This window comes from Haliotis asinina, chromosome 8 (assembly GCF_037392515.1).
Source record: "Haliotis asinina isolate JCU_RB_2024 chromosome 8, JCU_Hal_asi_v2, whole genome shotgun sequence".
In the NCBI taxonomy this organism is placed as follows: Eukaryota; Metazoa; Mollusca; class Gastropoda; order Lepetellida; family Haliotidae; genus Haliotis; species Haliotis asinina.
Genome location: NC_090287.1, coordinates 63541464 through 63558239, shown reverse-complemented (window position 1 = coordinate 63558239; position 16776 = coordinate 63541464). Strand labels below are relative to the sequence as shown.

Genomic DNA, 16776 nt, shown 5'->3' with positions numbered 1-16776 from the left:
GTACCTCTTTGTTTGGTGAATTGTTTTGAATCACACATGACTAATGTCATTTATGATGTTGCAGTAACAGTAAGCCATAAAATGTTATCATAAGATGAAAAAAGAAAACATATGCATGTAACAGAATTATATGATTTTTGGTAAAAGCAAACAGGCCTCATATTCTGTAAATAGAAATTATCCAACCTTAGTATGTTTTCCTGGGTTTAGGAGCAATGTCATAATATGAAATGAATCTATTGAACTTTCAAGGATTGTTTCTGGTTTGTTTAAGTATCTGATAATGATACACTCCTTTTGTTTATTGTTCAATAGCCTAAACCATCATAAAACAAGAAATGTCAAGAACAGTCTTTGAATAACAAAATGCCAAGGCCTGAGCACTCTTTCGTTTAGGGTATGGAAGCATTTGATATATGTCTTTGCCACATTCTTATGGCAATGAAAAATTCCAAATTGAAATCTTAATGAAATAGCTCCAAACTGGACAACAAAAACCACTCACTGCAGAGCTCAGTATTAGGAAAAAGAATTCTATTTGTCCCTGGTGCCACCTTACATGATTACCTTGATGCCACAGACTAACACAGGTTGCACCTCCTGGTCAACACTTAATTATCTGTCACTAGTAGTTTGGATATTCCATATTCACATCATCACTACTACAAAATTATTCGTGGTGTGGTATAATTTCTTATTCATAAAAGTTCATTACATGAAAAAAATGAGTCTCTCTTTCAATCACTTTCAGTTTTCAGTTTGCTCCAAGACAGTTTGGATCATCAGTCTGTTTCCCAGATGAAGTCTGTTTTCTACAGTAAAATATGAACATGGGCAGTGTGCAAGTGGGTATAAGTAGGGCCATAAATATAAGGTTACATTTTGCAGTTCAGGTTGCACTAGTGTAATATCTAAAAGCTGCATGGAACCACGGACTCAGTGACATGACATAATTTTTTTTGTATAAATATGTACACATGTGAAACAATTTGATTTGAAAATTACCTGCAGTACAGTAGGTAGTAGAAAAAATTCTGAAAGCTCTGTGTTTTGAAGTAACAGAATAATTTCAATTTTGCTCCGAATTCGTGAGCAAAAGATGTGCTATTTAGCTTTTTTAATGTCTATATATAAATACGGATTCACACAGACAATGACAGTTTTCTTAGCAGTCATGCATTTTTATGAAATCCAATTATGTTACATTCTCACACTAGCTCTGGTTTTGTTCGTTTCTGCGAAAGGAAAAAGATGTCATTCATGACATCTTCAATCATCAAAATTGTAGTTCTTGTGACAGTATACACAGAACAAATAAAATGCTTTTGTTATGACACACTGACATTTTATAAGTCTCCCCTTGTCAGAACACTCTTTGAAAAAATCATCGACTTTGAATTTTGTTAAAATAAGGTCAATGCATCAGCAGGTAACTTGAGGAGGAAAAATACTACAACACAAGCACCAAATGACAACTGCTACTGAACACATCTAACAGTAAACAATTGAAGATGATTGAAAGGTAATTCTGGTGTATAGTATGGATCTTACAGGAATCTGAATCAATTTAGAAATTGTATCAATGGTCGTTTTCCAACTTGTTTATATTTTACCTCCACAAGTGTACATGCTTCCGGTTTCATCAAGGGTGGATACAATTACAAATATTGTGATATTGTTTCATGATCTGGATTATATAGGTATTGAGTCGTTTTCTTTCAATGTATATGAGTTCAGATTATGCTTATGAACGCGTATATTCAAACATCCTTCGTGTCTTGTCACTTGGAAAAGCCTCAAGTTTGGCCACGCCCTTTTAGGTAAATTTTAGTTCTCAGGCATTTCGTTTTAAGGTATATAAATGTATTGAAGATTATATATTTATAAAGCTGAGAATTAGTACATTCCATACATAATTCATATGCCACGAAACTCTGACTCGCTAAATAATTATTGCAAGTTTTATTTGGAGATGTCATTATCCTGCACTCCTGTGGAATAGGTTCGACAGTAGCATTGAGAGGATCAAAGCATTGGCTTGTCTTGCTGAAGACACAGGTTCGATTCCCCACATGGGTACAGTGTGTGAAGCCCATTTCGGGTGTCCCCTGCCATGATATTGTTTGAATATTACTGACAGTGGCTTAAAGCCAAACTCACTCAGTCACTCTTTTGATAGATAAGGGGGACTGGTTGTTCTCTGGTGTTGATGTTTCAATCAGAGCTATCAAACCTTATTCAATAGGGATGGTTATATAAAGTGAGTGAATATGTTTTTACTCAACTTTTAGCAATATTCCAGCAACATCCTAATGGGGACACCAGATATAGGCTTCACAAGTTGTATCCATGTGGGTAGTTGAACACAGGGATTTGGTGTGATGAGCGAGTACTTTATCCACCAGGCTACTCCAACGCACCTGATTGTATAAAAGGATTATAACCATCATGTAAATTGTTACCTTGAATATCTGTGTATGGTAAGCTTGAATATCTGTTTGTGGTAAGCTTGAATATCTGTGTATGGTAAGCTTGAATATCTGTTTGTGGTAAGCTTGAATATCTGTGTATGGTACGCTTGAATATCTGTGTGTGGTAAGCTTGAATATCTGTGTGTGGTAAGCTTGAATATCTGTGTATGGTAAGCTTGAATATCTGTGTGTGGTAAGCTTGAATATCTGTGTGTGGTAAGCTTGAATATCTGTGTGTGGTAAGCTTGAATATCTGTGTGTGGTAAGCTTGAATATCTGTGTGTGGTAAGCTTGAATATCTGTGTATGGTACACTTGAATATCTGTGTATGGTGAGCTTGAATATCTGTGTATGGTAAGCTTGAATATCTGTGTGTGGTAAGCTTGAATATCTGTGTATGGTACGCTTGAATATCTGTGTATGGTACGCTTGAATATCTGTGTATGGTAAGCTTGAATATCTGTGTATGGTACGCTTGAATATCTGTTTGTGGTAAGCTTGAATATCTGTGTATGGTGAGCTTGAATATCTGTGTGTGGTAAGCTTGAATATCTGTGTATGGTACGCTTGAATATCTGTGTATGGTGAGCTTGAATATCTGTGTATGGTAAGCTTGAATATCTGTGTGTGGTAAGCTTGAATATCTGTGTATGGTAAGCTTGAATATCTGTGTATGGTACGCTTGAATATCTGTGTATGGTACGCTTGAATATCTGTGTGTGGTACGCTTGAATATCTGTGTATGGTAAGCTTGAATATCTGTGTATGGTAAGCTTGAATATCTCTGTATGGTAAGGACAGACAAATGATTCCAGTTAGTTAATTGTGAATATAATCCTATGTCATCAAAAGAGTAGACTAGTATCTGGTTTCCAAAATAAACATATTTCAAAGAAAAGGCAGTTTCTAAGTTTTATTCATGAGCTTGATATAAGTAGCTCAGAAACATTTTCTATTTTATGAAACTGTGGCAAACTCTCCTTGCCACGTGTTCTAGACTTCACTGGGCTGCATTGGGTTAATTTGTTTCAGGGTCTGTATAATGGACTGTCAAAGGGTGCATGTCACCATGTACAGTTGCAGACCTTGTGCTGCAAGGGTGCAGTGGGGAAGCCAAGTGGTTAAGGTATTTGCTCATTACTTTGAAGGCCTGGGTTCGATTTCCCACATGGGAACAATGTATGAAGCCCATTTCTGGTGTCCCCCGCCATGATATTGCTGAAATATTGCTAAAATTGGCATAAATCTCACTCACTCATTCACTTATGATGCAAGACTTATGGTGCTGGGTTCGAATCCAGGTTTACCTGGTGATGGTTTTGTGTTTGTCAGCTTCCATCCTTAAGGGTATCACAGAAGTGTCAGTTAATGTGAGACCATGGTTTTTTGCCCCACATTAAAGTGATACTCCACAATATAACTGGAATATTGTATAACCTGGGTGTTTAAACATACATGTGAAAATATTTAAGGAAAATTTGAAATCAAGTTGGGAAGTGTCAACGTACTTGGAAAGTACCAAGTAACTGACTTCTAACTGATTCACTTTCCTTGCAGAACAACAATTTCTGAGAGTTGTTAGACTTGATTAACGCTTGTGACTGTACATGATTATCAGGTGACTTTACACAAGGTGGATGGACATACGTGACGTAGATGGTCAGTTTCCCAAGAAAAGGGGACTGCATGACATCTGAAATGGTTTGATTAAGTACCCTCTGACATCTACCATTTCAGTGTTAAAAGCAGTGTTAGGTGAACTCTTTCTCCCTGTTAGTTGTAGTTTAGCTGAAAATATGTTGCCAGGAAACGAAGTAAAAGTTGGTTATTAAGTCTGACAAGTAATAAAGTATGCAACATAATCCCAGGAAATATGTTTATAAAACAAAGCAACTTTTAAAAGATGACAGATGAATAAAACATAAGGAAAAAAACAACTACAAAATGAATGAACCATTTTAAAAATAATAATGTTTTACAGCAAACCTTTGTGATATTTGCCTACGAGGCAGACTTCTGCCTGAGCTGTACAACAAGTGTGTATATGAGTAGATCTTACAACGTACCAGCTGTACCCAGTTGTCATTAGTTACCACAGTAGTGTTCCTGTATTGTAACAGTGAGGCTTCCACAAGGAGACATTTTGCTTTCAGACCTAGTTATTTTACCAAAACCTGTCTTTACATATATATTAAATTATAAATATGTTCAAGACAAAAGATGTGAACAGAAATCATGAGAATCATTCCCGCTATCTTGTTACATACAAGTATACCATTGTGTATATAACAGCTTGTACTGTGCATGATCGTACGATTTTTCAAATACAGGTGTATAGAAAAAAAAAAAACTTCGAAATTTAACTCATTTGTATGCACACGTGACGTTTAAGATATATTACAGCATTAAAATTCCCATTGAATTAGGCCCACCATCTAATTTACTCATTAGAAACCCAGTCGCTTGTGGCATTGTAAAAAACTCCCTTTGAGTATATTGTTTACAATAAAAAATGCATCGCATGCACCACTAGGTGCATTTCGGGTTTGATTATCCATGCAAGGGAGACATTGTACTGAAATCCTTTCTATTTGCAGTGACCTTATTTTTTCCAAACCCAAGCCTAACCCACGTGACTCTAGCAACCATACTTGCATTGCAGTGCAGGCCTCGATGATAATGTTTGATTTCTGTGGGATCTAGCAACTTGAGTTGCCACATCCAGCCTTATTTAATGTCTGAGCTAGTCACCGAATGACAGATATTTTACAAAGGTGAGTGATGTAGCTGGTGGCGGGTAGGGCTGGCTGTGTGAGCCGCCTGCCTGCCGGACTGCCTGCCTGCTGGCCTGCCTGCTGACAGACCTATAGCATGGGACTCCAGTGAGTAACTGGAGCAAACATTCCTCCAGTGTTGACGTAACATGCAGCAAGCTTTCTTTGTCAGCCCACTGCCTCACACCAGCCATTGGGCTAGCTAGCTTAATCACTCAAGTATTTCCAGACAGGAATCTACCAAGCCGGCCACCATTTGGGTGAGATAAACTCCTAGCTGCTTGTTGTGCAAGATGGGGAAATCAGCCATTTTGTTTTTTGTGTTGCAGTATTATATAATATGTCGCGCCTGTAATCAGTTGTCCTTGACCTTCACTGACATCCATGTTGTATGTGTAGCTGTCTGGTGCTTCTCAGGACTCACTTGTGGTCGCTAGGTGCTTCACATTGTATAGAATAGTGAGGGAGGTGTATACAGGGACATATTGTGCTGTATATACCAGACAGGTTATGTGAGATTGGGTGATTTTCAAGTCAGACGAGAACCTGCTTTCATACAATGGTGGCTGCAGTAGACATGCAGCCAGGGTTCACTGCACTCGTCTGCTGTGGTTGCATGTCCGACCTCTCTCTGTACTCAACACACGATCTGTTGTAGGCCTTCAATCAGGACCATCAGACTCCTTCTGTGGAGACATAATCTTCTGTATATCAAAGCCCTTTAAACAGATATTGCCTGATGCATTCAAAATGGGATTAGAAATGATCTTATTGAGTTTCCAGACAGTGTGCAGACTGAAAATGTTTATTTATTAATCTTCGTTCATATTGCTTTCAATGGTGGGAAAGGGACACTATAAATCAAGTGCTTTTATTGTCGTTGTCGTCTGCCCACTTGGAGGGTATCGATGCAGTAGAAGATATATTTAGGGTTGTCCATTACCCGGAGACTGTCTGGTGACTGGCTTAAGGATAAGGCATACACAAGGGTCAGTGAGCATTTCCAGTGTATTGTGCTTCGGTGTCTAGGAAGTGAAGGGTCAGACCAATGGCCAGGCAGTTGGTGCTCCTGCCCTAATACTCGGAAACAAACATAGACCTGCTTTTCATAACATCTTATTGCAACTACTAAAGGTGATTATTCCTCATTGCTCAGTTTCCTTTGTTTAAGATCCATGTCTTTTGTTCTAATGATTTTAGATTGAATAATAATGGTGTATTGAAACTGTAATTTTCAGTAAATTCTAGGAAGGATCTAGCTGTTAAAGAATGAGATTAATGTTCTTCTGGATTGCATAGTTATTGATGAATGTCTGTAATGTTTTCTATATTTTGTCATTTGTCATCTAGATGAAGGGAGTTCAGAATGTGTCTTCTTTGTAAATCAGTATGGTGTAATACATGGTGAGGTTAACTGAATTACGTTAACACTTGTATGGTCACCATTACAGTGTATGGTGTATAGAGACCTATGAGAATTGGGCGTGTAATGTTATGTCCATATTGATGTAAATATGTCAATTGCTGATTATTTTTATAACATAAAAAGCAATGTAGAGAAGTACAGAGAGCAATATTTAATGGTGATCCTTATGCATTTTTTAGCCATACTTAAGTGCTGTTTTATTACAGCACAGGGAAGGATGTTAGATAACATCTTGACAACAATTCACACCCCAGCGTGGGGGACATTTTAATGTCCCCATGTTGTACTTACTCCCACAGGAAGGGAGGAACAGCATGGTGGGGGTTGTCAGGTAATGGGGAGGGGCAGGGGGTGGTATCAGTTAAAGCAGGATATGGTGATTATGCAGGACAGTTGAAGTTATGATATGCCTGAAATACTGCCAGTGTGAATTTAAATTCTCACTCACTCACTCATAAATGGGAGGGAAACATACCCAGTAAGTGGGTTGGTCTCAGTTAAGTAAACAGTTGAGGTTATGAAAGGTGCTTGAGATAGGTGTAACCTCAGGGAGGGACGAGTCAGTATTTACTGGATGGGGGTGGGGGATGATAAGGTAGCTATTGCTTCTCCTCCATCTGAAGTCTGGTGATGGTGGTGGTGGTCAAGGTTTAACAAGAAGGGGTACTGATGAAAGAAGGTGAGAGAATACAGTGGGGTGGGGGTTGACTGCTTGTGCAGGGAGGGTATTGTGGGGATTTAGAAGAGGGAAAAAAGGGGACAGTGTTACCTCAGGTTAGGATTCCCTGTGAAAGAGGACTAGTCTCACCACAAACAGAAACCGAATTAACTCAGGAGGTGGGTAGTAGTAGTTTAGATAATGACAGCTAGACCTCAGTGTGGTACCAGTTGAATCACCCTCTCTCCTCTGTCAATACAGCCAGCTCCAGTTATGCAATTCCTGACACTGAACCAAGCAGTGCCCTGTGATCAGTCAAGGAGAAAGGTCATTCCCTGCCCAGTAAAGGTCATGAGGTCAGTGGTGAGGTAATAGTGGCCATCATTGTGGTGTGTAACGCCATGGCCACCTGTTGTCAGGATATGTGATCAGCTGATGGTTTGCATTTGTGGAAGGGATTTCTTGTTCACTTCATTGTGGAAGGGATTGCTTGTTCACTGAGAGAGCGATCTAGAGCTTTTTGGGTAAGATACATTGATGTGATCTGTGATGCTGAAAAGAGCCTGAACAGACTTGTGATGGTGAAGTCACTTGTTTCCTCTTTGTGCCAGTGCCATGGTGACCTGCACATGTCTTTGTCCCCATGTGCCTCATTGTGTTAGACTTGTTGTCATAGCTATAGATGATGTGAAACAGTTTTCATAGATAGAGACTGTGTGTTGCAGTTATCTTGATCGACACAGACTGTGTGATACAACAGATTTCATAGCGAGAGACTATGTGATACAACAGATTTCATAGCTAGCGACTGTGTGATAACAGCTGTCATGATAGCATGAGACTATGTGATACAGAAGTCTTCATATGAGATTGTGTGCAATTGTTATTGTCATAGCTAGAAATAGTGTGTTACAGTAGTCTTGATAGACAGAGACTATCTGATACAACTGTTGTCACAGCTAGAAATAGTGTGTTACAGTAGTCTTGATAGACAGAGACTATCTGATACAATTGTTGTCACAGCTAGAAATAGTGTGTTACAGTAGTCTTGATAGACAGAGACTATCTGATACAATTGTTGTCACAGCTAGAAATAGTGTGTTACAGTAGTCTTGATAGACAGAGACTATCTGATACAACTGTTGTCACAGCTAGAAATAGTGTGTTACAGTAGTCTTGATAGACAGAGACTATCTGATACAACTGTTGTCACAGCTAGAAATAGTGTGTTACAGTAGTCTTGATAGACAGAGACTATCTGATACAACTGTTGTCACAGCTAGAAATAGTGTGTTACAGTAGTCTTGATAGACAGAGACTATCTGATACAATTGTTGTCACAGCTAGAAATAGTGTGTTACAGTAGTCTTGATAGACAGAGACTATCTTATACAATTGTTATCACAGCTAGAAATAGTGTGTTACAGTAGTCTTGTTAGACAGAGACTATCTGATACAACTGTTGTCACAGCTAGAAATAGTGTTTTACAGTAGTCTTGATAGACAGAGACTATCTGATACAATTGTTGTCACAGCTAGAAATAGTGTGTTACAGTAGTCTTGTTAGACAGAGACTATCTGATACAACTGTTGTCACAGCTAGAAATAGTGTGTTACAGTAGTCTTGATAGACAGAGACTATCTTATACAATTGTTATCACAGCTAGAAATAGTGTGTTACAGTAGTCTTGTTAGACAGAGACTATCTGATACAACTGTTGTCACAGCTAGAAATAGTGTTTTACAGTAGTCTTGATAGACAGAGACTATCTGATACAATTGTTGTCACAGCTAGAAATAGTGTTTTACAGTAGTCTTGATAGACAGAGACTATCTGATACAATTGTTGTCACAGCTAGAAATAGTGTGTTACAGTAGTCTTGTTAGACAGAGACTATCTGATACAACTGTTGTCACAGCTAGAAATAGTGTGTTACAGTAGTCTTGATAGACAGAGACTATCTGATACAATTGTTGTCACAGCTAGAAATAGTGTGTTACAGTAGTCTTGATAGACAGAGACTATCTTATACAATTGTTATCACAGCTAGAAATAGTGTGTTACAGTAGTCTTGTTAGACAGAGACTATCTGATACAACTGTTGTCACAGCTAGAAATAGTGTGTTACAGTAGTCTTGATAGACAGAGACTATCTGATACAATTGTTGTCACAGCTAGAAATAGTGTGTTACAGTAGTCTTGATAGACAGAGACTATCTGATACAATTGTTGTCACAGCTAGAAATAGTGTGTTACAGTAGTCTTGATAGACAGAGACTATCTTATACAATTGTTGTCACAGCTAGAAATAGTGTGTTACAGTAGTCTTGATAGACAGAGACTATCTGATACAATTGTTGTCACAGCTAGAAATAGTGTGTTACAGTAGTCTTGATAGACAGAGACTATCTGATACAATTGTTGTCACAGCTAGAAATAGTGTTTTACAGTAGTCTTGATAGACAGAGACTATCTTATACAATTGTTGTCACAGCTAGAAATAGTGTGTTACAGTAGTCTTGTTAGACAGAGACTATCTGATACAACTGTTGTCACAGCTAGAAATAGTGTTTTACAGTAGTCTTGATAGACAGAGACTATCTGATACAACTGTTGTCACAGCTAGAAATAGTGTGTTACAGTAGTCTTGATAGACAGAGACTATCTTATACAATTGTTATCACAGCTAGAAATAGTGTGTTACAGTAGTCTTGTTAGACAGAGACTATCTGATACAACTGTTGTCACAGCTAGAAATAGTGTTTTACAGTAGTCTTGATAGACAGAGACTATCTGATACAATTGTTGTCACAGCTAGAAATAGTGTTTTACAGTAGTCTTGATAGACAGAGACTATCTGATACAATTGTTGTCACAGCTAGAAATAGTGTGTTACAGTAGTCTTGTTAGACAGAGACTATCTGATACAACTGTTGTCACAGCTAGAAATAGTGTGTTACAGTAGTCTTGATAGACAGAGACTATCTGATACAATTGTTGTCACAGCTAGAAATAGTGTGTTACAGTAGTCTTGATAGACAGAGACTATCTTATACAATTGTTATCACAGCTAGAAATAGTGTGTTACAGTAGTCTTGTTAGACAGAGACTATCTGATACAACTGTTGTCACAGCTAGAAATAGTGTTTTACAGTAGTCTTGATAGACAGAGACTATCTGATACAACTGTTGTCACAGCTAGAAATAGTGTGTTACAGTAGTCTTGATAGACAGAGACTATCTGATACAACTGTTGTCACAGCTAGAAATAGTGTTTTACAGTAGTCTTGATAGACAGAGACTATCTGATACAATTGTTGTCACAGCTAGAAATAGTGTGTTACAGTAGTCTTGATAGACAGAGACTATCTGATACAACTGTTGTCACAGCTAGAAATAGTGTGTTACAGTAGTCTTGATAGACAGAGACTATCTGATACAATTGTTGTCACAGCTAGAAATAGTGTGTTACAGTAGTCTTGATAGACAGAGACTATCTGATACAACTGTTGTCACAGCTAGAAATAGTGTGTTACAGTAGTCTTGTTAGACAGAGACTATCTGATACAACTGTTGTCACAGCTAGAAATAGTGTTTTACAGTAGTCTTGATAGACAGAGACTATCTGATACAATTGTTGTCACAGCTAGAAATAGTGTGTTACAGTAGTCTTGATAGACAGAGACTATCTGATACAATTGTTGTCACAGCTAGAAATAGTGTGTTACAGTAGTCTTGATAGACAGAGACTATCTGATACAATTGTTGTCACAGCTAGAAATAGTGTGTTACAGTAGTCTTGATAGACAGAGACTATCTGATACAACTGTTGTCACAGCTAGAAATAGTGTGTTACAGTAGTCTTGTTAGACAGAGACTATCTGATACAACTGTTGTCACAGCTAGAAATAGTGTTTTACAGTAGTCTTGATAGACAGAGACTATCTGATACAATTGTTGTCACAGCTAGAAATAGTGTGTTACAGTAGTCTTGATAGACAGAGACTATCTGATACAATTGTTGTCACAGCTAGAAATAGTGTGTTACAGTAGTCTTGTTAGACAGAGACTATCTGATACAACTGTTGTCACAGCTAGAAATAGTGTGTTACAGTAGTCTTGATAGACAGAGACTATCTGATACAACTGTTGTCACAGCTAGAAATAGTGTGTTACAGTAGTCTTGATAGACAGAGACTATCTGATACAACTGTTGTCACAGCTAGAAATAGTGTGTTACAGTAGTCTTGATAGACAGAGACTATCTGATACAATTGTTGTCACAGCTAGAAATAGTGTGTTACAGTAGTCTTGATAGACAGAGACTATCTGATACAACTGTTGTCACAGCTAGAAATAGTGTGTTACAGTAGTCTTGATAGACAGAGACTATCTGATACAATTGTTGTCACAGCTAGAAATAGTGTGTTACAGTAGTCTTGATAGACAGAGACTATCTGATACAACTGTTATCACAGCTAGAAACTGTATGATACACAAGTTTGGTAACTAGAGACTATGAGTTACAGTATTCTAGATAGCTACATTCTGTTTGATAAAACAATTTTAATAGCTGGAGACTGTGTGATACAACAGTTTTCATAGCTAGAGACTATATGTTACAGTTGTTGTCAGATTATAGCACTGTCTTAGTAACAAGGAGATGGTAGAAAGTTATATCACTGTGTTTTGAACATGTGCATTGTAACAAAGTTTTAACTGACGCCCATATAGCAGGGAGATATTAGAAAGTTATACTGATCTGTGTAGAAGTGTTATCCTAGTGTTCCTGCACATTGTTTAAAGTTATAAGACTGTTTAGTCCTGAGAGGCAATGACATATGATGCAGTTTTCTCCTAAGCTCCATCATTCCATAGCGTCAAAACACAACACAGTTTTGGGGAATATACTTGTGAATGTTGCACTGCAACCAAATGTGATGAAGTTCTTTAACATAATTTTGTGCTGTGAATTCATTAACCAAATTCTGTAATTGTTCTACAGTGTTGCATGTTGCTCCAGATGTACTGATTTGGTACATCCTGATCGTGTACAAATATTCATGATGTAGCTACTGTACTGCTTAGCATCCAGGCCAAGTACATGTACTTATGTGGCTCTTATCGCTAACCCATGAGTCAAAGTTTCATAAACACTTTTATGTCCCTAAATGTCATCTGATGGAGGATCATGAAACCGGTCTAGTCTGTAGATTATAAACAGTAATTATGTCTTCCCGCCAGGCTCATCAATTAGGTACGATGCCTGGGTCTAGTCAGTCACAGACTGCTTCATTAGTGTACTGTGTGAAATTGGATAGCTGTCTGCTTAAACGAGAGTGACTAGTGGTTGTCTCATTGCAATAGATCCTTGTACTTGAGTATGCAAACATGAAAAATGATTTCCACATAGTGACCTAGCAAGTAATTACCACCCTCAGTCTAGCGTACAGGAGATATGGTTTGTCATCATTATAATATGTCATGTCAGTAGTCATTATTTCGTTGGACTATGTTGTTTTGTTGTTGTTTAAAGATGCTTTCAGCAATATTCCAGGTATGTGACGAGACTCAGTAAACAGTTGAATCTGGGCTAGTTAATCAGTGCATTTGGGATTGTGATAACATGCTGCCTGTGATGATCCGGGGTAGAATAGGCCTTCAGCAACATATGCTTGTCACAGAAGGCAGCTATGTAGTAAGGGCCAACTAACGGGATCAGGTGGTCAGACTCGATGACTTGGTTGACTTGTCATTGGTTCCCAGTTGTGAAGATTGATGCTTATACTGTTGATCACTGGATTCTCTTGTTCAGACACAATTATTTACAGGCAGCCACCATTTAGGTGGAATATTGAGGCGTAAAACTAAACTCACTCACTATGATGACGTGCGTTGATTAAGTTCGTGAGTCTGACCACCCAATCCTGTTACCACGTAAGGATGGGTTGCTGATGAGGAGTGCTAACTCTGATCTTCAAAGGTAGTATATTAATTCTGTGACTGTGCATTAATGGTAACAGGTTAGATTTCAGGTGTTGTGACCTTGTGGTGGAGCCCGCATTGTGTTGAGTAGAAGTATATTGCTTCTTGCAGTGTCAGACAGATGTGTTCAATGCTGTAGAATCTGTCTTGTGATGCCAGAGAGATATGTTTTATGTTGTAGAATGGTTCTTTTGATATCAGAGGTATGTTCTATACTGTACACTGCTTCTTGTGATGTCAGAGATATGTTCTATGGTATATCATGCTTCTTGTGATGTCAGACAGATGTGTTCTATGCTGTAGAATGCTTGTGATGTCAGATAGGTGTGTTCTATCTTGTAAAATGGTTCTTGTGATGTCTGAGTGATGTGTTCTATCTTGTAAAATGGTTCTGGTGATGTCAGACAGATGTGGTCTAAGCTGTTTTCTGTGTTATAGTTGTAACTGTTTATGTCAATAACATTCTATGCAGTCTTTATGAACTTGATGTCGGTTGTTGCTATATATTGATTTATTGACACAGAGTTATTTAATATCTGCAAGGAGTGGTACTCTGAAAACAAAGAAGATATTGTGTTCACAGCCATGTGAACCTACAGTTGCCTCAGTCAGTCATCCTTTGGTTGCACTGAGCAGTCAGTTAATAGAGTCACTTGTCCTTAGTTTGCACCGAGCAGTCAGTTAAGAGAGTCACTTGTCCTTACTTTGCACTGAGCAGTCAGTTAAGAGAGTCCCTTGTCCTTAGTTTGCACTGGGTACTCAATTAAGGGGGTCCCTTGTCCTAAGTTTGGACCAAGTAAAGTTTCGGGAGTCACTCACCTCGCACAGCCTCAAAAAAACATGATAATGCTTGGATGGATCAATATAAGATATTTCTTACAGAAAACAAAAAGGTTCTCTTGCTTGTAAAATGAAATGTTGCCTAGATTTATAGTTTGTGAGAAAAGCCATTGAATACAAATTTTCATGATTGTATGTATATATTGGACAAAAAATAGTTGGGGATATATGTAAATCTTGAAATTATGAATAATGATCTATCTACTCACTGACACACTGATAAAATATCAATCATAAAAATACCAATATCCCAAACTTATTTTGTCCAGTGTATGTTATTTTGAAAGTAACAAATTGACCCACGTAAGGTCAGTAACTGAGGAAATGTAGACTTCATTTAAGGCAATAGCATTGCACAGAGCGCAGTTGGGAAAATAATGTGGTGCAGGGATTGTGAGACAGACTACATGGTTCTAAGTGAGTGCATTTGTACTGAATTTCATGTTTTAATGTGTTTGTGGATTGAGGGAGAGTTTAAACAAGAGTGATGTCGCCGACAATTGAATTCCTTCCTTAATGTTTTCAAGCTTCTGATATAGGCTGCCTGGTTTCACATTTGTCAAAAGTGATGTGATAGGATGAATGTTTCTCTCTTTTATTGACCTCGTTGCTAGTGTTAAAACTTTGGACTGTAATGATTCATTCATCACAGTGGTTCATTGTCAACACATCAAGGACATAATATCAATGTGCTGCCCTACTTTGTCAATAGTATTGATGTAATAACTTGTAAACGATGTACTGGATGGTAATCCATTGTGCCAGATCCACAATATACCTTGCTTGAAGAGACACAGGGGAGGATCCTTTCAGAAGAGGATCTCTGAATCCATCGTTAGATTTACCAGCATCTTAGTAAAGCGAAGGAATATTGCTATAGTGTGACGCAGATGTATACAAAAAGAAGTGGTTTAGACTGTTACTTCATTGTGCTCTACCCACAAAAGTTAATGGGCATATATTTTAAGGTCTCAGTGGTCTTGTCAATAGAAAACTCAGGACTCAATAGTCCAACCAACAGAAGATACAGAACCATCAAGAAAGGGAACAGGTCTCAATGGTCCTGACACAGGAATCAATAGTCCAACCAATAGAAGATACAGAACTTAATAGTTCCATAAAAAGACAACACAGGTCTCAATGGCCCTGTCAGTAGAGGACACAGGAATCAATAGTCCAACCAATAGAAGATACAGAACTTAATAGTTCCATAAAAAGAGGACACAGGTCTCAATGGTCCTGTCAATAGAAGATGCACTATTTCATAGTCTTGTAGGTCGAGGATGTCAGTTTCATGGTCCCATGAAAGAATATTCTAACCTTATCCTTAATGGATGATTTAGGAAAACCTGTGTGTTGCATCCTGAATGGATGTTTAAGGAATATGCATAGCATAGCTGGGGGTGTGGGTCAGAAGGTTAGTGGAGCAGTATGTGACAAACATTTTCTTTGTCTTGTGTGTGATTCTCTGCATTTGCACAGTTCCTGTTTCTCTCATGTATTTTTAATTCTTGCCCTTTAAATACTATTATCTATGTGGAGTGTGGTGGGTCATATTAACAAACACAATGAAATCAAATCACTAACTGCTGCATTGTGGGATTCACATGCATGTCACCTTATCCCACCATAATTTTTCTTTCCTGAGAATCCTAAATGATAGATGAATGTGAACAATGGCTGAATGGTTTGTCAGATGTGAAGTGGTTTGATGAATTGACAGGTTGCCATTTTACTTTCCTTCCATAGCTGTTTCTTTTTGTTCTGATATATGCTTTGTCATAATCTGACCATCTTTGGTGGATATATCACATATCTCACCAGAGTGCCATGGTGTACGCATCATATGTTTGACCAGTTCTCTTTTGTGTCTGACAAGTTTCTGTTTTGTTGCAGGGAGTGCAGTGGCACCAAGTCTCCTAAGGAAGAAGGGCGGATGGTGTCGCCAGGTGCATGCATACCGGTGCAGGTGCAGCATGCGCAGAGCATGTTGCCTGCCGGTGCACACCCACAGGCGCCGACGTCCACCACAACAGATGGGCTGGACCCAGAGAAAAAGTTTCTGCCACCCATTGATCCCCGCACCAACCTTGTTCAGGCACCACACCCTAAACAGGAGATGCCTTCAGGTACATAGAACTGTAGGGATGCAAACTTGGTCAGTCCTTAAAGTTGATAGTGCAGGCCAAGTATACATCTAGGGAAGTAGTTCTCGGTGACAAGGTGCGTTTGAAAGCTATATTTAGTTGCTTCACATTTGCTTCAAACTGAGCTGATAAAAACTAATGAGCAATGTAAACCTTCTGAACACTTTGTTTATAATGTATAATCTGCTACTGTAATGTATAATAATATAATGTAATAATATAAGAGTGGTCATTCTGTTTTAATGTATAACCCGCTACAAGAGTAGTCATTCTGTTGTAGTGTATAATCCGCTACAAGAGTAGTCAAACTATCATAATATATAATCCACTTGAAGAGTAGTCATTCTGTTATAATGTATAATCTGCAACAAGAGTAGTCATTCTGCTATAGTGTATAACCCACTACAAGAGTAGTTATTCTGTTATAATGTATAATCTGCTACAAGAGTAGTCATTCTGCTATAGTGTATAACC

At 38.2% G+C, this 16776-nt stretch overlaps 1 protein-coding gene across 3 annotated transcripts in view; it reads left to right on the top strand.

Moving 5' to 3' along the window:
• Nucleotides 1–16776, top strand: part of LOC137293891 (estrogen receptor-like) — a 136572-nt gene that overhangs the window by 96826 nt on the left and 22970 nt on the right. For all 3 annotated transcript variants that reach the window (XM_067824684.1, XM_067824683.1, XM_067824685.1), the window contains exon 4: nucleotides 16052–16284. In XM_067824684.1, coding sequence (XP_067680785.1) covers nucleotides 16052–16284 — 233 coding nt within the window. The remainder of the gene's footprint in view (nucleotides 1–16051; nucleotides 16285–16776) is intronic.